Genomic DNA, 22,371 nt, shown 5'->3' with positions numbered 1-22,371 from the left:
AAGGTGGAGCCTCATTGCAAAAAAAAATTCAATTCACAAACATGGGCGCTGATCGCCACACGAGGTTAGAGTGAAATCATTATTGTCTGTGGAGACCTGGTGGGAACTGAAGCCCATTCAAAAGACGCGTCACGCCCACACTTTCCAATGATCTGTTAATATTATTTTGAGTCTGTGTGTATTCTGTATAAAACAGTTATGTGTAGAGTGATTTATACATAATTTTAAGGATTATTATTATACATCAATTTGTACAAAACAGCTATATGTGTCGAGTGACATACATAATTATAAGGATTATTATTATATAGTACGCAGTCAGAGACCGCAGTAAGATGGCGGCGCTGTTGACGCATCATGTCATGGTCTGCGTCCATGTGTGTCCCGTGTACCCGCAGCGCCCCCTGGCGGCCGCTGCAGCGCCCCCCTGCGGCCGCCGGGGCTCCTGCAGTCAGTCGGCGCTGTCTCCATTTCGCCGTCTGGTCGCTTCGCCTCCGCACTGACCTTTCCCACTGTAACAGAAATGGGACCGCGGTGATTGTTCCCCATCGGCGGAACGTTCGACTCTCCGCGTCCCTTTCGGACCGACTACCAGGCGGTTTCTCCGCTTTTCGTGTGTCTGCTGGAGCGGTGAGTATCGATGTGCGTTTGGCCGACCGGCGGTGTTTCCTGGGCGGAGTGACCGGCGGAGGGGCCGCGGCCTTTGGCGCTCCTGGAACTCGAGCCCCGCGGTTCCTCGGGTCGTTCTCCCCAGGCCTCAGCTAACAGCTAACGGCTAACAGCGGACTGTAGCTCCGTTATAAACACACGGGGACCGTCCCCGGTGCTGGGACACGCACATCTGCTTAAACTGGGGATTTTATGCCGGTTATTCGTGTTAATTTCCGCTGTCGGAGGCGGAGAACGCCATGTCCGTCCGCCGCTCAGCTGGCTACCTAGCCTGCTAGCTGCTAGCACTGCGGCTTTAGGATCGTTCTGCGTCGGATTCCAAGGCGTCAGAGCAGCCGCTGAGAGGCTCCGGAGGGCTCCATACCACCGGGCCAGAGCAGGGGGGCAGCCCACAGGTTGCCCGTGACAAGTGGTAATAAGTTGTGTTTAAACGGGACTCCTGGTGGCTCCGAGTGGTCTGGGATCCGTTGGAACTGGTTCAGTTTGTTGTGGTTCAAACAGCTTCCAGGGTCTGATCCGAGGCCTCCTGCGGACTCAACAACTTTAACAGCCGGTTCCAGTCGAGTCACGGTCGCCTGGTACAGAAGGGGGATGGTGACGTAAAGACCCACGCAGCAGCTTCATGACCGATAAACATCGACGTGAGGCTGAGTGTGCAGGTGAACGGAGCGGATCCTGCGCTACTTTACCTGTAGGACCAGGGTCTGTAGGACTGGGAGGACCAGTGGGTCCAGGGTCTGTAGGAACCTGTAGGACCATGAGGACCAGTGGGTCCAGGGTTTGTAGGAACCAGGAGGACCAGGGTTTGTAGCACCTGTGGGACCAGTAGGACCAACCTGGTCTTTGGCACCCGACTTGGTTTCCTCCTGAGGACCATGTTGGTGGGTGTGACCTGGATGTGGATCAAGGATCATGGATCCTGGGCCCGGTTCTGCCATGAGGAGGAACCGGGTGCAGCAGCTGAGCGTCTGCTTGATTAATCTGCTGATAAGAGGATCTGTCTCAAGGCTACTTATAGCCGCCATGTTGGACCGGATCACTGCCCAGCGGTGAGTCACAGCAGCTAGGCTAGCTGATCCCCCCTGCTGCCTTTTATTGAGCTAACACAGTTAGCATCTGGTTCTGGACTGATCTGGATCAACACGACAAAAAGCAAATTTCCCCAAAAATGTCAATTTTCCTTCAACTTTCCAGAAGTTAGTTTTATAGGAAGGAGAAGGGTTGAGGCCGGGAACCTGAACTGGGTTAGACCAGGACTGGGACCTGGACCGGGGGGGCGGTTGTTCAGTTAATGTGCTAATGTGTGATTATTATGGTCTGTGACCCAGAACAGGTTCAGCCTGTGTTGACAGTCTCACCGCAGCTCAGAGCGGTTCTGGCTGGTTTTCTGGTGTAATGATTATAAATAAGCATTGAAATATTGAATATTTCCAGTGGGTGACTCGAAATATCCAGACTGGTTCGGTATCAGCTGAACCGCTGGTCGCTGCTGGTTTCACCTGAAACCTTTTACGGATTAAGCACCATACAAACCAGACAGCAAGACAAATTAGATTCATCTGTTGGTTATCATACCGATTAAGTAGCTAAATGTATTTTATATATTCGTTTTGTCACTGAAAGCAGATGCTCTGTGACGTTCTCTCAGATTCTAAATCCAAAAGCCGCTTTACAACATTTTACACCAAAGTTGCTCAGTCTTGTTTATGTCTTCAGTCGGGCTCAACTTTTGCTTTTCTGAGCCGGCGAGCACCGAACATCTTTCACCAATCTTCCTCCGCCTTCGGCTCCACTCGCACCCATGCAGCTGCGTTGAAGCCACATTGACAACTAGTTTCCTTCTAATCAATCAATTACATGGATCAGTTGTTGCAGCTGTTTTTGTTTCTTCTGTCCATAGTGGATACGTCAGTGTGTGTTTATTATCATTACTCTCTGTGCACTCATCCTAATAGTGTTGATCATAGGTCCAACTTGCTAGATGTATTTTCCTTAAATGTTGCTTTACTTCTTATTACATTACAAACTGGGGCCGAGTGCAACAGCCTGTATGTGTGAACGTTCTAGTTCTAAGGTCACTGTGTTGTGAGGACAGGGATCCTTTAATGAGTTTAAGGAGTTGATGAAATGATTCGCCATCTGTCTGTTTACGCAGGAGTAACATGTCAGGGTTTAATCTTTTGAACCCGCTCCACATCCAGGGGCCTCCATTTCACCCATTTGCCTCTGGGATCAATCAATCTGATCAGATTTTCATAGTTGGATCTGATTCCGTGTGTCTACTCGGGTCAGGGAGATAACCGTGAAACTAGGAATTTAAATAACAGTTGAAGTTCAACTATTAATAATCTTGCTGGCGACTAGACTTGGGCAAAATCACGGCCCCCAGCGATACCTGATCAGTAAGGGGGGGGGGGGGAGACAAGCGCATCAGGGATGCAACAGTACAATGAGGTCACGGTTCGGTGTGTATCACTGTTATGGGGCCACGGTAACGGTACGGTTTCGCAATCTTTATATTTGAGAAAAGACTTTGAATATATAAAAGTTAAAAGGTGTAAACCTTTTAACTTTTATATATTCATAGAAAAAAGTTTTTATAGTAGTCTGCCATAAATACCCAGCAAGGCCTGATCTTCCAGGCGGTGGTATGGGCGGCTGCCTAGAGTGCTCTCCCGAGGGGGAGGAGCCAGAGGGAGAGCGGTCGAGGCACAGTTGGTGCCACCGTCTACCGCGTGTTTTTATTTTACGTCTCACCTTGAGGTCTCTTTCACTTTAAGGTCTCAAAAACAGATTTGACTGTTTTTGGTTTGTCTCTTTTGGGGGTCCTCAGGGGAGAGACTACATGTCCCAGCAGCGTCGGCGGCAGTGAGAGACCACTTCCTGTCCGCTTCGGTTTCCTCCCTCCGTCCTGGCGGTTGGATGAGTCCCAAACAGCAGCAGCATCGTGAGCAGTGATTGGTGCTGAGCCGGACCGGACCCGACGGAGCCAGGTGAGAGGGCATTCCTGTGCCAAAGTGCTTTCACTGTACTAATTCGGATATCTCATATCTTCAGTGGTATTGTACGTGTTTTAAATACATTTTACTGCATTTTTTTAAGATTTATGTTGTATGGGACTACAAGGATTTTGCCGTGGCGGTGCGCACAACAAAACCTTCCCAGCGGAGACACTGGAGATCTCATTTAGCACTAAAGGCAGCATTGTTGAGAAATTATACCAGTGACTGCTAATTTTTTATTTTTATTCATTATTTGATCATTTCAAGCATACTTCATTGATCCTGGGGACTTTTTTTCAGAATAATTTAATTTAATCACAGAAGTGATGGAGCTGGTGTCAGTGATTCAACCATCATGTTTAAACTGATTTAATGACGAATGAAAAAGTAATAAAATGACAAATAGACGTGTGAAATAGAGTTATAGTTATAGAGCTAAAATGACGACTCTGCTCTTTGATTGCTAGAGCTGCAAAACACTAAGATCAACTCTAACAACTCTATGAATGGCGTGCCAAACAATTACAAAATTTGATTTCAATTTGCTGAGGATTTGAACATGTCGAAGAACCTTACAACTGATGATCCTCAACTCATTTTGAAATGCGTTTGAAGCATAGGTGACTGATTAATTACAGAGTGAATAACCCATTAGCCCTCATATCATAATCAGTTTGGTTTAAACCTCTGACAGGTTCGAACAAAATAGAAAACAATACATCTTTGAAGGTGATCCTGGCAACTTGGTGAAGTGCAGATCTCGGTGGCTCACCGGGTCCATCTTGGCAGGCTGTGTACGCTTCTTTGGTCCTGGCGTCTTTCTCTATCACAGCCAGGAGTTTTATATTGGCCGCGGCGGTCTCACAGTTGAAAGAGTATTCAGGTTCCCTTTCTTTTATGGCGTCTATATTCGTTTCGGCCACAGACGCTTTGATCTCGTCGACCACGCTGCTGCCACCGAGTTCGTCGAGGAGAGAAGCCATGTTTTCTGTATAGAGGTGTCCCAGCATGTAGTTTAGGCACCATGTGTCCGACACGACCATACCCGGTCGGTAGGGAAGGCTGCTTTTGATTGTCAGAAGTCTCGTGTAGTAGGTTTTCAGCAGGCTCTGCATTCTGGTAGGATTGTTGGTGACGTGTGGCACTTGCCTCAAGAAATCGCTGATCACCGGGATGAAGGGGTGGGGGTCGTCGCCTTCGTCACAAAACAGACCCGGGATGGACCCTGTGTTGGGCACCGGCTGCCCCTTCGCTTGTCTTGCCAGGGTGTCAAACAGCACAGCCAGGGACACGGCCACGACCGCGATCCTGCCGTTGGTGACTTTCCCTTCTTTACCGAATATCTTGGCCAGTTCCCCGTTGAAGGCCAGGCGTTGGTCAGGGGTATGTAACTGGTCAAGCAACGTTGACTTGTGGAATTCATCGAGTCTCTCTCGGGTCCCGGCGTTCGGGAGTCGAAAGTTAGGGTTCATGGTGTACTCTGGGAAAGGACAGATGTTGCGAGCGACAGAGGCCAGGTGGGAGATGTCTGACGCCGGACAAGTGTTCCCCATGGTTGGAAATATTTCCGTCGAAAGGAAGATCGAATGAAAGCGAAATATGTCTATCAGAAAGGTTTGACGATGTGAAGTAGTCTGCAGTATTTATACCAATGTTTGGGACGCTGACGTGTTCAAGTATATTGATTGGTTTTCATGGTTTGTTTGCTCTGGAGAAGATTTCCTGGCAGGAATTTCATCATTGGCTGCCTCCTGTACTCAGGGCAAGGTTCTGCTGGCCAAGCCCAACTGATTGAAAAGACTGTTGTCCCACTTCCAAAGTAGAGGTCAACTCAAGTCATCCAACCAGAGTTCCCGTAAAAACAACTTGGTGCCGCCCCATGTGTCCTGGGTGAAACAGTTTCCCAGACAAAAACGTGAGATTTCTGGTAAAATATTATCTGTGTTTATTGAGCTTCAAAACATATGATGATCAGGTTACATAGAGAGGGACATCATCGAGGCATGTAGATTTATATTTTATGTTGAATATTCAAAAGTAAAGAAGTCCCGTCTTAACGCAGTTTTAAAAATAAATAAATAAATATAATGAATATTACTACCTGAAATCAAATCATTTCCGTTCGTGAACAATAAGTAAACAGTGCAGCTGTTTTAATTTTGATTTCACTTCAATAAAACTTGGATTAAATCAAAAACAAAATAAATATGACAAGTAGGTCTAAATAAAATATAAAGTTTGTGGTGTTGTCCGTCTTCGTCGGGACGTCACGTCGACGTGTTTTACACAATGAATATTTTGAATATTTACCGTCTGAACTTAAATATCCAAAAAAACACCAAACTATGGATGAACGTGTCCCAACGACATCATCTTTCTGCTCCTCCTCAGAGTCCTGTCTCTGCTCCGTGTGTGGCTACGAGGGGGCGGGGCTTATTTCTATATCCAGAAACGTGATTGGTCAGAGTTGAAAGGTCAGCCTTGGATCATCCAAATTGATTGGCTTTCTGTTGCAACTTGCACAACGCGGAAATGAACAGATCCGCGGAACTTCTTTTGGAAATGATCGAGTCTTTAATTTCCACATCAAGTAAAAAAATATGATAATTATCGTTGTTGTTTTAATTACCCACAACTAATCTAAATTGTGCTTGGAGAGAATAATTTTCACCGGACATGATGGCCGCAGAGATTTAAATACGTCGGACTTCAACAGATTTTCCCGGTCAAAAGCCGGTAATTAGGGAAAACAGGAACTCTGCCACCGCCCACTTGGTCAGCGAGGATTACACAATTGAACAAAACTGCACACTCGGTAGACCTTTAGCCAAAATGTTTAAAGGGCACCTATTATGATTTTCCTTATTTTCTGTCATCTACAGACGTGGACAAATGTGTTGGTACCCTTACAGCACATTGAAACAATGCTTCACTCCTCCTGAAAAGTGATGAAATTAAAAACAATTTCCTCATGTATATCCGCAGGCCTTTGGTCTGTCAGAGTAAAGCAAAGAAACTGTAAAAAGAGATCAATTAGTGCTAAAGAGATCAATTATATTCTACAATGGCCTGGACAGATTTGTTGGTAACCCTTAACCCTTATCACGATAATCCAAAAAATTGGATTATCGTGATGTTTCATACTGACTGTTTTATTTGATTGGTATCATGCATGTCTTCAATCTTATAATCAGTCATTCAGCCTATTAAAATGGAGGAAAGTAGTCACTCTGCTGTTTGGTGTCATCGTGCACCACACTGAACATGAACCAGAGAAAGCAAAGGAGAGAGTTGTCTGAGGAGATCAGAAAGAAAATGATAGACAAGCAGGTTAAAGGTAAAGGCTATAAGAGCATCTCCAAGCAGCTTGATGTTCCTGTGACTGCAGTTGCCAATATTATAAAGAAGTTAAAGGTCCATCTGACTGTAACCTCCCTGGACGCGGTCGCAAGAGGAAAATCGACCCCAGATTGAACAGCAGGATAGTGTGAATGGTAGAAAAAGAGCCAAGGACAACTTCCAAAGAGGTACAAGCTCAACTTTAAGGTCAAGGTACATCAGTGTCTGATCGCACCATCCGTCGCTTTTTGAGTGACAGGGGGCTCCATGGAAGAAGACCCAGGAGGACTCCACATTTGAAAGAAAAACATAAAAAAGCCAAACTGGAATTTTCTACAATGCATATTGACAAGCCACAACGCTTCTGGGAGAATGTCCTTTGGACAGACGACTCAAAACTGGAGCTTTTTGGCAAGACACATCAGCTCATGCTCACAGACGAAAAAATTAAGCTTTGAAAGAAAAGAACACCATACCTACTGTGAAACATTGAGGAGGCTCGGTTATGTTTTGGGGCTGCTTTGCTGCGTCTGGCACGGGGTGCCTTGAATCTGTGCAGGGCACAATGAAATCTCAAGACTATCAAGGCATTCTGGAGCCAAACGTACTGCCCAGTGTCAGAAAGCTCTTGAGTCGCAGGTTATGGGTCCTCCAACAGGATAATGACCCAAAACACACAGCTAAAAGCACCAAGAAAAAATGTGACTATTCTGAAGTGGCCTTCTATGAGCCCTGATCTGAATCCTATGGAACAGCTATGGGAAGAGCTGAAACATGCAGTCTGGAGAAGGCACCCTTCAAACCTGAAACAGCTGGAGCAGTTTGTGCAGGAAGAGTGGGCCAAACTACCTGTTGACAGGTGCACAAGTCACTTGATTGCAGTGGTTGCCTCTACAGGTTGTGCAACAAAATATTAGGTTAAGGGTCCCATCATTTTTGTCCAGGCCATTTTAATTTGTTTTATTATGTAAAATATTCTGTTGAATGAAAAAGAAAAGTCTGATTTCTATTAAATGTGGAATAAACAATGATAGATGACAATTACTTTTGAGTCTTAAGTGATTTCAGAGAGAATTGTGGGTTATTTCTTTTGTCCAAGGGTATCAACAAATCTGTCCAGGCCCTTTTAGAATATAATTGATCTCTTTCGCAGTTATTGATCTCTTTTCACAGTTTCTTTGGTTTACTCTGACATATCAAAGGTATGCAGGTATACATGAGAAAATTGCTTTTAATTTCAGGAATGAAGCATTGTTTCAATGAGCTGTATGGGTACCGACAAGTTTGACCACATCTGTATATAGCGTTACATTATGGGATGTTCATATCAGACGTGGCCAAAGTGTCAACTAATGAGGTGAACTAATGACAAAGTAGTGTCTGAACAAAACGCTCAGGATTGCGACCGCTCTGGACGCTCCGTCTCCAAAGGTTTTTTTTCTCCTCTCGGCACCAGCTGACGTGAGCTGGTCACGGATTTCCTTATATGGTCATCTGCTCCATCCCACCCGCTGGGCCTTTCTCCAAACAAAATCAATAAAAACACTGTCTTTTATTGTGGATGGATTTATTCATTTTACATTATTTTATTTTCCAATGTTGTCCCCGTGTGCAAAAGTCCCAATGCGGTGTCCGTGTCTTACAAGCTTGATGCACGGAAACCGAAGTGGGAGCTAAATTTTAAATGAGGACTTTTACATCTAATATGATGAGGATTCAGCAACTGGATTGATTATTTTTGCCTCATATTTGTTCAGAAACAGATTTCAGTGAACTGATAAATGAAATCACGGAGAGTTTACACCGTAAATAAAACAGAACCCAGAGTAAAGTTCAAAGCCCATTGACTCACAGAACTTGGAACTCGTGCTCAAACCCCATTGGCTCAGAACTAGGGGCCTGGCTGCTCAATCACAACTAAAGCTACAGACACTGAAACAACCCGTTGTGGAACATCTGTTTACATTTCTCAGCCCCGCCCCTCACGCCGCTGGCTCGCAGTTGGAACTTCCACCAAGTAGTGATTTCCTTCCTCAGAGACCCCGTAGGCAGGACTTCCTGTGGACTACAGGAAGTGGACAGGCACCTTCTAACTTTTAGGATAAAGTAATAACGAGTGTGTCGGCTTCCTAGCGATCTCTCCCTAATTCCCCTTTCCCACTGCGCCAAAAACTCGGTAACAGCCACTAACCACTGTCATAAGTGGGAAAGGTACCACCCGGGTCAAATGACCCTGTAATAGACACAGGTTTTATCGGCTCCGGCTCTGATGCAAACACGACACCCGGTTTGAACCACTACGTTTGGAACCTTTACATGCGCGATGCGACACACATTGAAGGTCCAGACGTTGGCGTGTTAATAGACAGGAGTATCCGTTTGTCATTCCATCATTTCATATCACATTTAGAATCCAATATCAAAATCAGAACTTATTGACTTTTTTTTTACCTGCACGGGGACCATGAAATGTGAGTGTGGGGGTCGCTCCGTAGGCAGCACAGTGGAGGATCCCCCCGCTCCCCACCGGGCTCCGAGTCGCTCCAGCACCGCCTCAAGCCCGTCTCTGAACCGCGCACACCGGCAGCGCCCCTTGTACGTACCGGTCCTTCGGATGTGGGCATGGATACTCCGTGTACTTCACGCCTCTACTGTAGTGTTGAATCGTTCACAAACGATCCGATTCTTTTGTCGGAACAAAGGGACCTGGGTCTCTCTGGATGATGAGCTGTTTTCTTTTTTTGTTTGTTCTGTCACCCCCCCCCCCCCCCCAATTTTACAGTTTTATGTTGTTGTTGGTTTAAGTTGCCGTCTCCGCTCCTTTTTTTTTTCTTAATTACACTGGAACCCCGACACACCCTTTTTCCACCGTGTTCGTGACATCGAAATGTGACACACCAAGGGAAAAAAAACAAACTGTATTTTTCCTGGCAATGGAAAAGGCATCAATGGCGTCTTTCTCGCGGGTTTACCTCCGTTTATTTAAAAAAAAACGGCTACTCCTCTCCACCTCCTCTATCCATGTGCCATCAGGGTTCCCCCTTTTTATTAATTAAAAAAATGACATTTGGAAGAGTAGTGAAGGAAAGTAGTGATACATTTTGCGTCATTGTGTGTTCCGCCATTTTAAGCTAAGCTAAAGTGTGTTCTTTACCACAACATCATCTTTTGTTCTCCAGACGCATTATGGTAATGTTTTTCTTTGACAATAAAAGTACAGAAAAAAAATCAACGAATCAGTTGTTTGACGCATTGTTGAGATTAACCTACGGTTTCTGAGAACCCCCTGGGTTGCGTGGCTCCACAGAAACGTTTACGAGGAGCTACGCAGAAGCATAAACCAGACTAGCTACCACCGAACCTCATTATTTACCTTCCTACTTACTGTATCTCACACTTAGCTGCTGGAAAGACAACTCATAGAAGCGTGTAGTTAACCTACCCTGTTTCTACCGACTTACTACTGCCCTGTACCAAAAACATTTGTTACCTGTGTGTTTAGGCCAGCCAGCATGGCGGACGTGGACCCCGACACCCTGCTGGAGTGGCTCCAGATGGGGCAGGGCGACGAGCGGGACATGCAGCTCATCGCTCTGGAGCAGCTCTGCATGCTGCTGCTCATGTCTGACAACGTCGACCGCTGCTTCGAGACGTGAGTTCCAGCTGCTCGCGCCACACATGCACGGACACACCCTTCCCTGTAGTCCGCTCGGACCCATCAGCGCCGTCCAGTTTGAATCCAGACCATCAGTGTCTTCATGGGCAGGAAGTCGAGGTGGAAACCATCTGTAATTCCTACGGAGATTGAGCGGGAAAGCTCAGAACGCCCCTCACATCGTGTCTAAACCCAAAACAACGGTCGCCATCTGTCTGTTTATGTAGGAGTAGCATGTCAGAGTTTGTGGTTCTTGACCTTCCAGGATCCCCAGTTTCTTCCGTTTGATCAGATTTTGTCTCTTTTTATTGATTAGATCTGATTTAGTGTCCAAACTCTAGTCAGAGAGATAACAGTGAAACTAGGATCCAAACAGGCATTACTGGACAATGGTGCAGTGAAAGGTGAAGTTTAACTATAAATCATTTTTCTGGGGACCCTTGGAGCCTCTGGGAGGACCCCTGGGGTGCATAGTATACAGTGTATATATAGTGTGTTGACCCTGTGGCTCCGCCCCCAGCTGCCCGCCCCGTACCTTCCTCCCGGCGCTTTGTAAGATCTTTCTGGACGAGAGCGCCCCGGACAATGTGCTGGAGGTGACGGCCCGGGCCATCACCTACTACCTGGACGTGTCGGCCGAGTGCACCAGGAGGATTGTCGGAGTGGACGGAGCCATCAAGGCGCTGTGCAACCGCCTGGTGGTGGTGGAGCTGAACAACAGGACGAGCCGTGACCTGGCGGAGCAGTGCGTCAAGGTACGGCTGGCTGGATCACCTGGGTCATTCTCAAGAAACCACCAGAAAACATGGCCCAGATTACGCATCTGTGCAAAGAGACATTGTTACGCTAATGTATCCTCCATAACTGTAACAATGTAGTCTCTCACATTTTGTAAAGAAGCATTAGTTATATTTATAATTACCTTTAAATATGACAATAGAAAGAGTAGCAAGGGAATGTAGTGATCGATTTTTGTGTCATGTGTTGCGCCATTTTACGCTAAGCTAAACTAAAGTGCATTCTTTACCGTAACAGCATCTTTAATTGTCTGGACCCTTACGGTGATTTCTTTGATAAGAGGAGCACAGAAAAAAAACTCTATAATAATGTCATAGTTAACCAAGTGGGCCATATAGTCAGCGTTGTGTACTTTCATATTCAAACACATTCTCTGTGAATGTGTATTTCAATTAATTTGGGACGTTTTATGGTGGTTTCATGAGAATGAACCACGTGAGGGTTTGTTGCCCCAAACCGATGCCCTCCGCTGTTTCAAGTGGATAGAAACGTTTCAGTCCAAATGGTGACACTTTATCCTTTTTTTTAATATATATATATATATATATATTATTATTATTTTTTTTTTTTAAGTCTAACTAGTGCATGCCCATTAAAAATTGAAGACTTTTTAATGGCACCGTTTAACAAAATGTAAGGCAGTGGAGGATGAAACTGCCGGTTAAAGTCATCCACCGGGGAAAAACACTCTTTGTGACTCAGTGGCAGAGCCTGGAGCCCTGGTGCAATCAGAGCCCAGAAGACGCATTTTGTTTATTAAGGCGTGCCGTGTGTCCAAATTGGACACCGCACGTCCATGGGTCCCCAGCGATGCACCCGCTAAGTGTGAAGTAGGTCAAATAAACGGTTGTGGAGATAATCGAAGGACGGACAGACAGACAGGTATCTTCTTATAACCACGTCATGTGACCACAGCCTGGAGCAGCATAGAGTTTAAATCAACCTCGCATGACTTGACACACTTTGTCTTCGTCTCTCACTTATTTCCCCTACCTTGTGAGTGTTAATGTTTCTTAATTTAGGAACAGGGAACGAGAACTCCTGCTGGACCTTGTTGCAGAATCCAGTTGTGTGTTTCAGAGCGTGACTGAGCAGCTTAATCTGCTCTTTGATCAGGTTTTAAAAGCTCTTTGTGTGTGTTCTGCTGGATTTGGTGAATCACATACAGGACAGTGTTTCTTTGGAACACAACTCAAACGTTACATCAGGGAACTTTTAGAATTTTGTCTTTTTATTGGGGCAACTGCAGTCGCATGCTTTTAGAAAGCCAGAGTCCTGGGTTTGAAAGAATTCCAGTGTGTCTGATCAAACCCATGGGGTTCCACTGTGGCGGACTGGTCACTGCAGCGCTGGAATACGGAAATCACAATAATTCATGCAAATAGGAGCTAACAGTTTATTGATCAGTATGAGTTCATTGATCCTCTGCTCCTCCCCAGGTGTTGGAGTTGATCTGCACCAGGGAGTCGGGGGCGGTGTTCGAGGCTGGGGGGCTCAACTGCGTCCTGACCTTCATCAGGGACAGTGGACACCTGGTCCACAAGGACACGCTGCACTCGGCCATGGCCGTGGTGTCCCGGCTCTGCAGCAAGATGGAGCCGCAGGACGCCTCCCTGGAGACCTGCGTAGAGTCGCTGTCCAGCCTGCTGAAGCATGAGGACCACCAGGTCTGTCTGCCTGTCTGTCTGATCAGCTGTCTGCGGGTCTGTCTGATAATCTACTGTAGGTGCTGTTGTCTTAATACTGTATCACTGCATTATCAGTATCTGTGTGATTTGATGTATTGCGTTATAAATAATATATTTATATCGTATAATGTGTTCACCACGTATACGCTACAGAGGGAACACATTATGTAAGAACTCGCCACATTTTTTCAGAAACATCTTGACTCATCACTTGGGCCATAGAAAACAACATTCTTAATTCCATTCAAGGCTCCAGGCTGATTCACATTCTGTTTAGTTATTGAGACATTGGCATAGTGACCCGGCGATGATGTCATACCTGTGACCAGGGGATGTTGTGATACTTGTGTCCAGGTGATGATGTAATACTTGTGTCGTCCTGCAGGTGTCAGACGGAGCGCTGCGCTGCTTCGCCTCACTGGCCGACCGCTTCACGCGCCGAGGTGTGGACCCCGCCCCTCTCGCTAAGCACGGCCTGACGGAGGAGCTGCTGTCCCGCATGGCGGCAGCGGGCGGTGCGGCCACAGGCTCCGCCTCCTCTTGCAAACCGGGCCGCACCTCCACCGGTGCCCCTCCCCCAGCAGACTCCAAACTAAGCAACCAGGTGTCGACCATCGTCAGCCTCCTGTCCACGCTGTGCCGGGGGTCTCCGCTGGTCACCCATGTAAGAATCCTAGGTTACAAACTACAGCAAATTAAGTTACTAGGAACAGTATTGTAAGGGCCCCTCCTCTCTAGGGGGGGGGGGGGTGTGCTAAAGTAAGATAAGACTTTTTGAATGAATAAATAAATAATGAATGAATGAATAAATACATTTCTAAGGCGTTACAGTAGCAAAAACATTGCGTAATATGTCAATTCAAATGAGATGAAAAACAACACATATGTACGCATTCATCTACACCAGTTTACATGAAGTAGCAGTATGCAAACTAGTAGCACTGCCAGCTAGTAACTAGTGAACCCAATGGGTGGGTGGCAATTGAATTTTCAAATTATTGATTTCTAATTCAAGATTCAAATGATGAAATTGAATTGTATAGAAGTATCTTGCTATTTTAATCCAGCCCTAATGACAGCTCTAATAGCAACTCTCTCTTTCTCTCTGGGCTCTCCTTTCCCTTTCTCGCTCCTTCCTCCAGGACTTGTTGCGATCAGCACTGCCGGACTCCATGCAGTCCGCCCTGGGAGGAGACGAGCGCTGTGTCCTGGACACCATGCGTCTGGTGGACCTACTGCTGGTGCTGCTGTTTGAGGGTCGCAAGGCTCTGCCCAAGTCCACCGCAGGGACGACGGGTCGGATCCCGGGCCTGAGAAGGCTGGACAGCTCCGGGGAGCGGTCCCACCGGCAGCTGATAGACTGCATCCGCAGCAAGGACACAGACGCCCTCATAGACGCCATAGACACAGGAGGTGGGTCTGATGGTAGAAGGTAGGCCCGTGAGGACCAGGGGGTGGGCCCGTGAGGACCAGGGGGTGGGCCCGTGAGGACCAGGGGGTGGGCCCGTGAGGACCAGGGGGTGGGCCCGTGAGGACCAGGGGGTGGGCCCGTGAGGACCAGGGGGTGGGCCCGTGAGGACCAGGGGATGGGCCCGTGAGGACCAGGGGATGGGCCTGTGGGGACCAGGGTGCAGGCTAGTTGGATACAGGAAGTAGGCCTCTAGGACACAGGAAGTAAGCTTCTCTTGTAATGGACTGTGTTGTGTTGCAGCGTTTGAGGTAAACTTTATGGACGATGTTGGACAGACGCTGCTCAACTGGGCCTCAGCTTTTGGAACACAGGAAATGGTAACACACACACTGCTGTACAGTAATGAACTGGTTAAACAGCATTGTTCATCGACCCTGGGATTAATGGAGAAAATCTACACGTGTGTTTCTGTGTGCATTTGTGCTTGAATGTGTGTGTCCCAGGTTGAGTTCCTGTGTGAGCGAGGTGCCGACGTCAATAGAGGTCAGAGGTCGTCGTCTCTGCACTACGCTGCCTGTTTTGGGCGCCCACAGGTCGCCAAGGTAATGCATCCGTCTCTTATCACGGAACTCTGAGGTCAGAGGTCATGCTATTAGGCTATAACCTGTGTGTGCTTGTGCGTGCGTGTGCAGACTCTGCTGCGTCACGGAGCAAACCCCGACCTGAGGGACGAGGACGGGAAGACTCCGCTGGACAAAGCCAGAGAGCGGGGACACAGCGAGGTAGTGGCCATCCTGCAGTCCCCTGGTCAGTACTATCCAAATACTACTGTACTCTACTGTAAATAATAAGATTTCACTTTATTGTTCCCTCGAGGCAAATTCAGGCATTAGAGCAGCAGAAACATTGCAGTCTACAAATTAAAATGAGATAAGACCCATACATACACGTCTATCTACACAAAGTCAACATGGATTCGCATGACACGTTTTCGCACCGAACGCTGGTGTGGACTCCGTGAGGGGAACTAGAACCTGGGGAGGGCCCCCGAGAACTAGATACCTTCAAGGGCTTTTTTATGGTTGCTTTAGCACCGCCGGTGGGAACGGTGAACTGAGGCTCACTGGGAGTTTTGTTTCATTCAGGGATTCGTTCATTTTTCATTCAGGATGTCTGGTGTGTTTCAGTGTACTGGATGTGTTTCAGGATCTCGGTGTGTTTCACAATGTCGTGTGTGTATTGCAGGGGACTGGATGTGTCCTGTGAACAAGGGAGATGATAAGAAGAAGAAGGATGTGAGCAAGGATGAGGAGGAGGGCAGTGAGCCTAAAGGAGACCCAGAGATGGCTCCTCTGTACCTGAGGAGGCTGCTGCCGGTGTTTGCCCAAACCTTCCAGCAGACCATGCTGCCCTCCATACGGTAACACACACACACACACACACACACACACACTGTAACACACAACATGCTGCCCTCCATACGGTAACACACACACACACACTGTAACACACAACATGCTGCCCTCCATACAGTAACACACACACACACACACACACACACACACACTGTTACATACACCATGCTGCCCTCCATACGGTAACACACACACACACACACACACACACACACACACACACTAACTGTAACACACACAACATGCTGCCCTCCATACGGTAACACACACAGACACTGGAACACTTAATTTTCAAAATGATTTATTTGGGCGGAATAATGCAAAGTGTGTTTCCCAAGAGAACTGCAACGGAGAATTCAGTGTAAATCAGTCACATTCAATAGTGTGTGTGTGTGTGTGTGTGTGTGTGTGTGTGTGTGTGTGTGTGTGTGTGTGTGTGTGTGTGTGTGTGTGTGTGTGTGTGTGTGTGTGTGTGTGTGTGTGTAGGAAGGCCAGCCTGGCTCTGATCAGGAAGATGGTCCACTACAGCAGCGAGGTGCTGCTGCGGGAGGTGTGTGACAGTGAGACGGGTCACAACCTGTCGACCGTCCTGGTGGAGATCACTGCCACCGTGCTGGACCAGGAGGTGAAGCACAAATTGTATTTTGTTTGTGAAATTTGCACTTTTTTTTTGCCAGGAAGTCTTATCCTAAACGTCAAATGCAGTTCATACACACAGCCCTCCCTGTCGCCCTCTCAAACAGTCTGTCTCCCCCCACCCCCTCCTCCAGGACGATGACGACGGCCACCTGTTGGCCCTGCAGATCATCACAGACCTGGTGGAGAAGGGAGGAGAACTGTTCCTGGACCAGCTGGCTCGGCTGGGAGTCATCAACAAGGTCTCCACCCTGGCTGGACCCGCTGCCGACGAGGAGAACGAGGAGGACGCCAAGCCTGAGAAGGTAGAGAGGGGGTGACCTGGATTTCATCTCTTTATGTACGACCAACTACAGAGAAACTAAGTGCTCTGTAGCTAAACCTTCCCGTCCTGAAAGAATAAGACACCTGCCCTTTTCTTTTTCTCTCTGACGTGTGAAGCCATTTTACCTGTCAAAAGATGGAATTTAACAGCTGACATTAGACTCTTATTTTCTGGCTGTTCTTAAAGCCAAAGATGAACGTCTGGAACGTTTGGAAAAAGTTTCTCCAAACTGCTTTATTGATGGTAAGAGACGTCCTCATTGGGTGTGTTTCTAAGGCCTGGTCCACCGGGGCGCTAACGGACCCTCCCTGCGGGACCCTCCACTGCAGATCAACGGTGGTGTGTACAAAGTTTTCCACGGGGGGTGTCAGGGTGGGTCAGCTGGAGCACGCAGTTTGGTTTAATTTAAAACTTTTATCGTCATGGTATCCTTTAAACTCCCCCAATGGCCGTATCAAATTGTCCTCCGATTACAACGGCTTCTTTGAAAGCCAGAACAAAGACATGGAGCCTTGTGTTCTTTTCTTCACAACCATGCTCTCTCTCCAAGTATGACTGCCGGAGGAGAGAGAGAGGACTGTGTGTGGTGGTGTGACCTCCTGGTGTGTCCTTCCCCAGGAGGAGGAGGTGCAGGAGGACGCCAGAGAGCTCCTGCAGGGGAAGCCGTTCCACTGGAGGGACTGGTCCATCATCCGGGGGAGGGACTGCCTCTACATCTGGTCCGACGCCGCCGCTCTGGAGCTCTCCAACGGGTCCAACGGCTGGTTCCGCTTCATCCTGGACGGGAAGCTGGCCACCATGTACTCCAGCGGGAGTCCAGAGGGGGGCTCCGACAGCTCCGGTCAGTAACTAGTCAGCCTGCAGTCTGTGAACTGGTTACTGTCGGTAACTAGTCTGCCTGCAGTCTGTGAACTGGTTACCGTCTGTAACTAGTCAGCCTGCAGTCAGTGAACTGTCTGTGTCTGTCCAGAGTCTCGCAGTGAGTTCCTGGAGAAGCTGCAGAGGGCTCGCAGCCAGGTGAAGCCATCGACGGCCAGCCAGCCGGTGCTCTCCAGCGTGGGTCCCAGCCGGCTGACGGTGGGGAACTGGAGCCTCAGCTGCCTGAAGGACGGGGAGATCTGCATCCACAACTCAGACGGCCAGCAGGCCACCGTACTGCGGGAGGAGCTGCCCGGCTTCATCTTCGAGTCCAACAGGGGGACCAAGCACTCCTTCACCGCAGAGACCTCCCTGGGTACCTGTCTGTCTGGTACCGCCCCGGGTACCTGTCTGTCTGATACTGTCTGCTACCTCCTCGCATACCTGTCTGTCTGATACTGTCTGCTACGTCCTTGCCTACCTGTCTTTCTGATACTGTCTGCTACCTGTCTGCCTGATACTGTCTGTCGGACTATCTGACTGATGCCGCCTGTTTGTCTGACTGTGTTCCAGGTTCAGAGTTTGTGACAGGGTGGACAGGGAAGCGTGGCAGGAAGCTCAAGTCCAAGCTGGAGAAAACAAAGCAGAAGGTGAAGAGTCTCTCCCGGGAGCTATACGACGAGCACTTCAGGGCGGTGGAGAGCGCCCCCCGGGGGGCGCTGGTCACCCTGAGGAACATCTCCACCCAGCTGGAGGCTGCCTGGGAGCTGCACACACACACTCTGGTCCGTGCACAGACACACATACTTATTGCTGTAGTTGCTCCAACCAAGCAATTTGTCATGATGTGAGTGGTTTGTGTGTTGTGCGTAGTGTGTGGAGGCAGAGTGCACGTGGAGGGACGTGATGAAGACTGCTCTGGAGAACCTGATCGTCGTCCTGAAAGACGAAAACACCATCTCACCGTACGAGATGTGCAGCAGCGGCCTGGTGCAGGCGCTGTTCACTGTGCTCAACCAAGTAAGACATGTCTGTCAGACCGCCTGTCTTTCTGTCTGTGTGCCTGTCTGTATCACTATCTCACCGACTCACTGTCTCACCCTCCCTTGTCTCTCTCAGAGTGTGGACTCAGACAGTAAACAGGACTGTAAGCCTCTGATGGAGAGAATAAACGTCTTCAAAGCAGCGTTCAGTGAGAACGAAGACAACGACAGGTGAGCACTCTGCCCTTGAGCAAGGCACAAAACCCCACTGCACTACAAGACCAGATCAATGTGTTGTTACTGAAGTGTGTGTGTCTGTCTGTGTCTGTGTGTGTGTGTGTGTGGCAGCCGACCAGCTGTGGCCTTAATCCGGAAGCTGATTGCGGTGCTGGAGTCAATCGAGCGCCTCCCTCTGCACCTGTACGACACGCCCGGCTCCACCTACAACCTGCAGGTGGGAGCTTTAATGTTTGGCCTGTATTTATATGTTTGCCATTGCACAATACCACTTGTGGTTTTTGCGACACAGTACTGGAATCTTGAGTAGCTGCCGAGACAATCTGATATTTTTCTCCACAGCAGCTGTAGTAATTCCTTTAACTTAAATATTTCAAGCTGGATTTCAGGATTTTGGATCTTACTTCCCCCGCTGCAATATCAGTCTTCGTCCACACTGATATGGATATTTCTGAAAACGTTGTTTATAAACAAATCTCGGTCCACACAAAAACACAAAAATAAACTTGGAAAAGCTCACATAAGGGGGTGATGATGTCATAAAACATGACGTCAAACACCACAGAAGAATATTGGAGCGTGTTGAGTGTGTTGATGATATTCGTTCACTGAATAGATGTCAAGAACAACACAACAAGCTCCAAGCACCAAGCTTTCAACAAGCTCCACGCTGCTTCCTCCACACCAGCACACGGAAAACAGAGTTTAGAAGAAACTCCGCCCTACCCTGGAAGGCGTTTTTCCAAAAGCTTTGTATCCAGTGGCAACCCTGAAACGCTGTTCTCGTGCGGACAGGGCCTCGGGTCAGGCTTCTGAGCTTGTACCTATTGAAACCAATTGTCCTGGCGCCGTGAGCGTAACGCTGTTGCGATGGCAACATGTATGAATGTGTGTGTATGTGAGCAGCCATCAACAGGAAGTAGATCTGGACTTCATGGTGTTCACTGTTATAAACCAGTAGTTTGTTTATTGTGTGTGTGTGTGTGTGTGTGTGTGTGCGTGTGTGTGTGTGTGTGTTAGATCTTGACCCGCAGGCTGCGGTTCCGTCTGGAACGGGCTCCCGGTGAAACGGCTCTGATCGACCGGACCGGACGCATGTTGAAGATGGAGCCGCTGGCGACGGTGGAGTCACTGGAGCAGTACCTGCTGAAGATGGTACACGCCGACAGACATGCCAGATGTGTTCTAGAGTCTTTGTCAGAATTTACATTTCATAAAGGTTTCCAAATTTCGACTGATTATCATAATCCTAATCTGTGACCTATGGCAGCAGAACCCGCTCGCGCATTTCTGAAGTTGCCAGGAGCAGCCAAAAAAAGGGGGGGGGGGGGGGGGGGGAATTTCCAGATTCGTGTTCCTTTGTTTTTTGTTGTTGTTTTTTTACCCCAACATATTTTCTAAACCCAGTTTAATTTATAAATAGTAGATAAGTGTTAAACCGTGGAGTTAAATATTCCCGTTAGATGACATGGGGAAACACAGTTCACTTACCGAGACGCTGAACAGCGCTGAACAATGCAGATCGATGGTTTCCTTGAAAGCGAGCGTCCAGGTGAAGATCATTCCTCCATATTCCATGTGATGTCACAATGTGAAACCCTTTTGATAGAGTTCAAACTTAAAATATTACTACATTTACACACACACACACAGACATTATTGTGGAGGGGGCATATACCAACGTATACCAAGGAAGAAGTGATTGCTGACGTCACTTCCAAAACTTTGGAGGTGATGATCTCAGAATCACAGTTTGCCACGCCCTCCTCATTAACAAGTCACAGCTTTAAAAGTATTTGCTTGATTTGCACAAGTAACACCTTGTTTGGAAGCGCTGATTCTCCAGTTTCAAATGACATATCAAAAAAGTGAAACGGTCCCAAAAGTACCTGAAATCTGCGGTGGGTCACGCATATTATTAATACGTCGTACCTCGGGGTGTCACCACTCAGAATCAATAGTCGATCAAAATGAGCGTTCGATTTCGCAATCTCAGGCAGTTTTTCGCGGTCCTCGTCGTATTTTTGTGGGCGATATCGTCCGGCGTGGTCTATATTGGGGCGGTTAAGATCCGCTGGTGAACCAACGCCGTGTGCACTGGGGGGGTGCGGGCCCGTCCGGAGTCGACCGCGGCTCGCCCGCCTCCGAACTGACTTGGGTTTGGTTGGTTTCATGAAACCAGCGGATGTCAGTTTGACGACCGAGCCCATCCCGTTTTAGAACGTGGAGAAGACGAGACACAGGTGGTAATTTGCCTTTTACCACCAGCGTGGAAAAAAAAAATAGTGTCTGTTTTTCTGCGCTTATTCTGCTGAGTAACTTCAAAGTTGTGTCATTAGAAACTGTTTATTATTCTGAAGTCTCGTTGTTCGGGTGTGATGTGTTGTTGAAATATTCTTATATTTTTGTTGTTATTTATAATTATTATTATTCAAATAAAAGTTACAAATCAAGACTGGGTAGTCTAACAGTGGCATGGCTGTCAGTGCTGAAAAAACAAATACACGCGTTTTAAATCGAATCGTGACCGTAAAATCGAAAGTCAAATTGAATCGCGGATTTGGAGAATCGTGACGCCGCTATTCACAACGCATATCTGCAGAACAATTCAATATCATTTTGATCCAGTATTGCATGTCGCAATATGACAACGTGATAAAAGTTGTTGAGTTGTCCCCTCTCTCCGCGTCGCCAGGTTGCCAAGCAGTGGTACGACTTTGAGCGTTCCTCCTTCGTCTTCGTCAGGAAGCTCAGAGAAGGTCAGAGCTTCACCTTCAGACACCAACACGACTTTGACGAGAACGGCATCGTGTACTGGGTCGGGACCAACGCCAAGTGAGAGAAACTCCAGAAGAAAGTGTGACTCGTGTCCAGAAAGTGTCGGGGTTAACTGCAACTCTGAACGCTGCCCCCTGCAGGACGGCGTACGAGTGGGTGAACCCCGCGGCCTACGGCCTGGTGGTGGTGACCTCATCGGAGGGGCGCAACCTGCCGTACGGGCGGCTGGAGGACATCCTGAGCCGTGACAGCTCCGCCCTCAACTGCCACACCAACGACGACAAGAACGCCTGGTTCGCCGTCGACCTCGGCCTCTGGGTCATTCCCTCCGCATACACGTTGAGACACGCCAGGTAACGAACCCAACACGCCCCGAGACACGTCAGGTAGCGAGCGCAACATGCCCCAGGACACCCTGAGACACCCCGGGTAACAAACGCAAAATGCCCAGAGAAATCCTGAGACACCCCAGGTAACAAACCAAACGCTCTCCAAGACACCCTGAGACACGCCCCTAGACACACCAGGTAACAAACCCAACATGCCTCGGGACACACCCTTAAACGCCCTCAGGCAC

General features: G+C 48.0%; 1 protein-coding gene across 7 annotated transcripts in view; it reads left to right on the top strand.

The window, feature by feature from the left end:
- The first annotated feature begins 471 nt into the window (after positions 1–471).
- The window catches only part of hectd1 (HECT domain containing 1), a 36,326-nt gene continuing 14,426 nt past the window's right edge, over positions 472–22,371 (top strand). For 4 of the 7 annotated variants that reach the window (XM_080012970.1, XM_080012967.1, XM_080012966.1 and 1 more), the window contains exons 1-22: positions 472–630; positions 3,503–3,662; positions 10,513–10,662; positions 11,186–11,420; positions 12,903–13,130; positions 13,537–13,815; positions 14,294–14,564; positions 14,863–14,939; positions 15,066–15,164; positions 15,255–15,369; positions 15,808–15,982; positions 16,464–16,602; positions 16,748–16,918; positions 17,557–17,779; positions 17,909–18,199; positions 18,370–18,581; positions 18,670–18,816; positions 18,916–19,010; positions 19,128–19,233; positions 20,037–20,171; positions 21,712–21,851; positions 21,935–22,147. In XM_080012970.1, coding sequence (XP_079869096.1) covers positions 10,523–10,662; positions 11,186–11,420; positions 12,903–13,130; positions 13,537–13,815; positions 14,294–14,564; positions 14,863–14,939; positions 15,066–15,164; positions 15,255–15,369; positions 15,808–15,982; positions 16,464–16,602; positions 16,748–16,918; positions 17,557–17,779; positions 17,909–18,199; positions 18,370–18,581; positions 18,670–18,816; positions 18,916–19,010; positions 19,128–19,233; positions 20,037–20,171; positions 21,712–21,851; positions 21,935–22,147 — 3,491 coding nt within the window. In that variant the 5' untranslated portion in view covers positions 472–630; positions 3,503–3,662; positions 10,513–10,522. The remainder of the gene's footprint in view (positions 631–3,502; positions 3,663–10,512; positions 10,663–11,185; positions 11,421–12,902; positions 13,131–13,536; positions 13,816–14,293; positions 14,565–14,862; positions 14,940–15,065; positions 15,165–15,254; positions 15,370–15,807; positions 15,983–16,463; positions 16,603–16,747; positions 16,919–17,556; positions 17,780–17,908; positions 18,200–18,369; positions 18,582–18,669; positions 18,817–18,915; positions 19,011–19,127; positions 19,234–20,036; positions 20,172–21,711; positions 21,852–21,934; positions 22,148–22,371) is intronic. The other 3 variants (XM_080012969.1, XM_080012971.1, XM_080012968.1) reach the window with 1 other exon arrangement.

Source organism: Zeus faber (assembly GCF_960531495.2).
Source record: "Zeus faber genome assembly, chromosome: 13".
In the NCBI taxonomy this organism is placed as follows: domain Eukaryota; kingdom Metazoa; phylum Chordata; class Actinopteri; order Zeiformes; family Zeidae; genus Zeus; species Zeus faber.
This window is presented reverse-complemented; position numbering and strand designations above follow the sequence as displayed.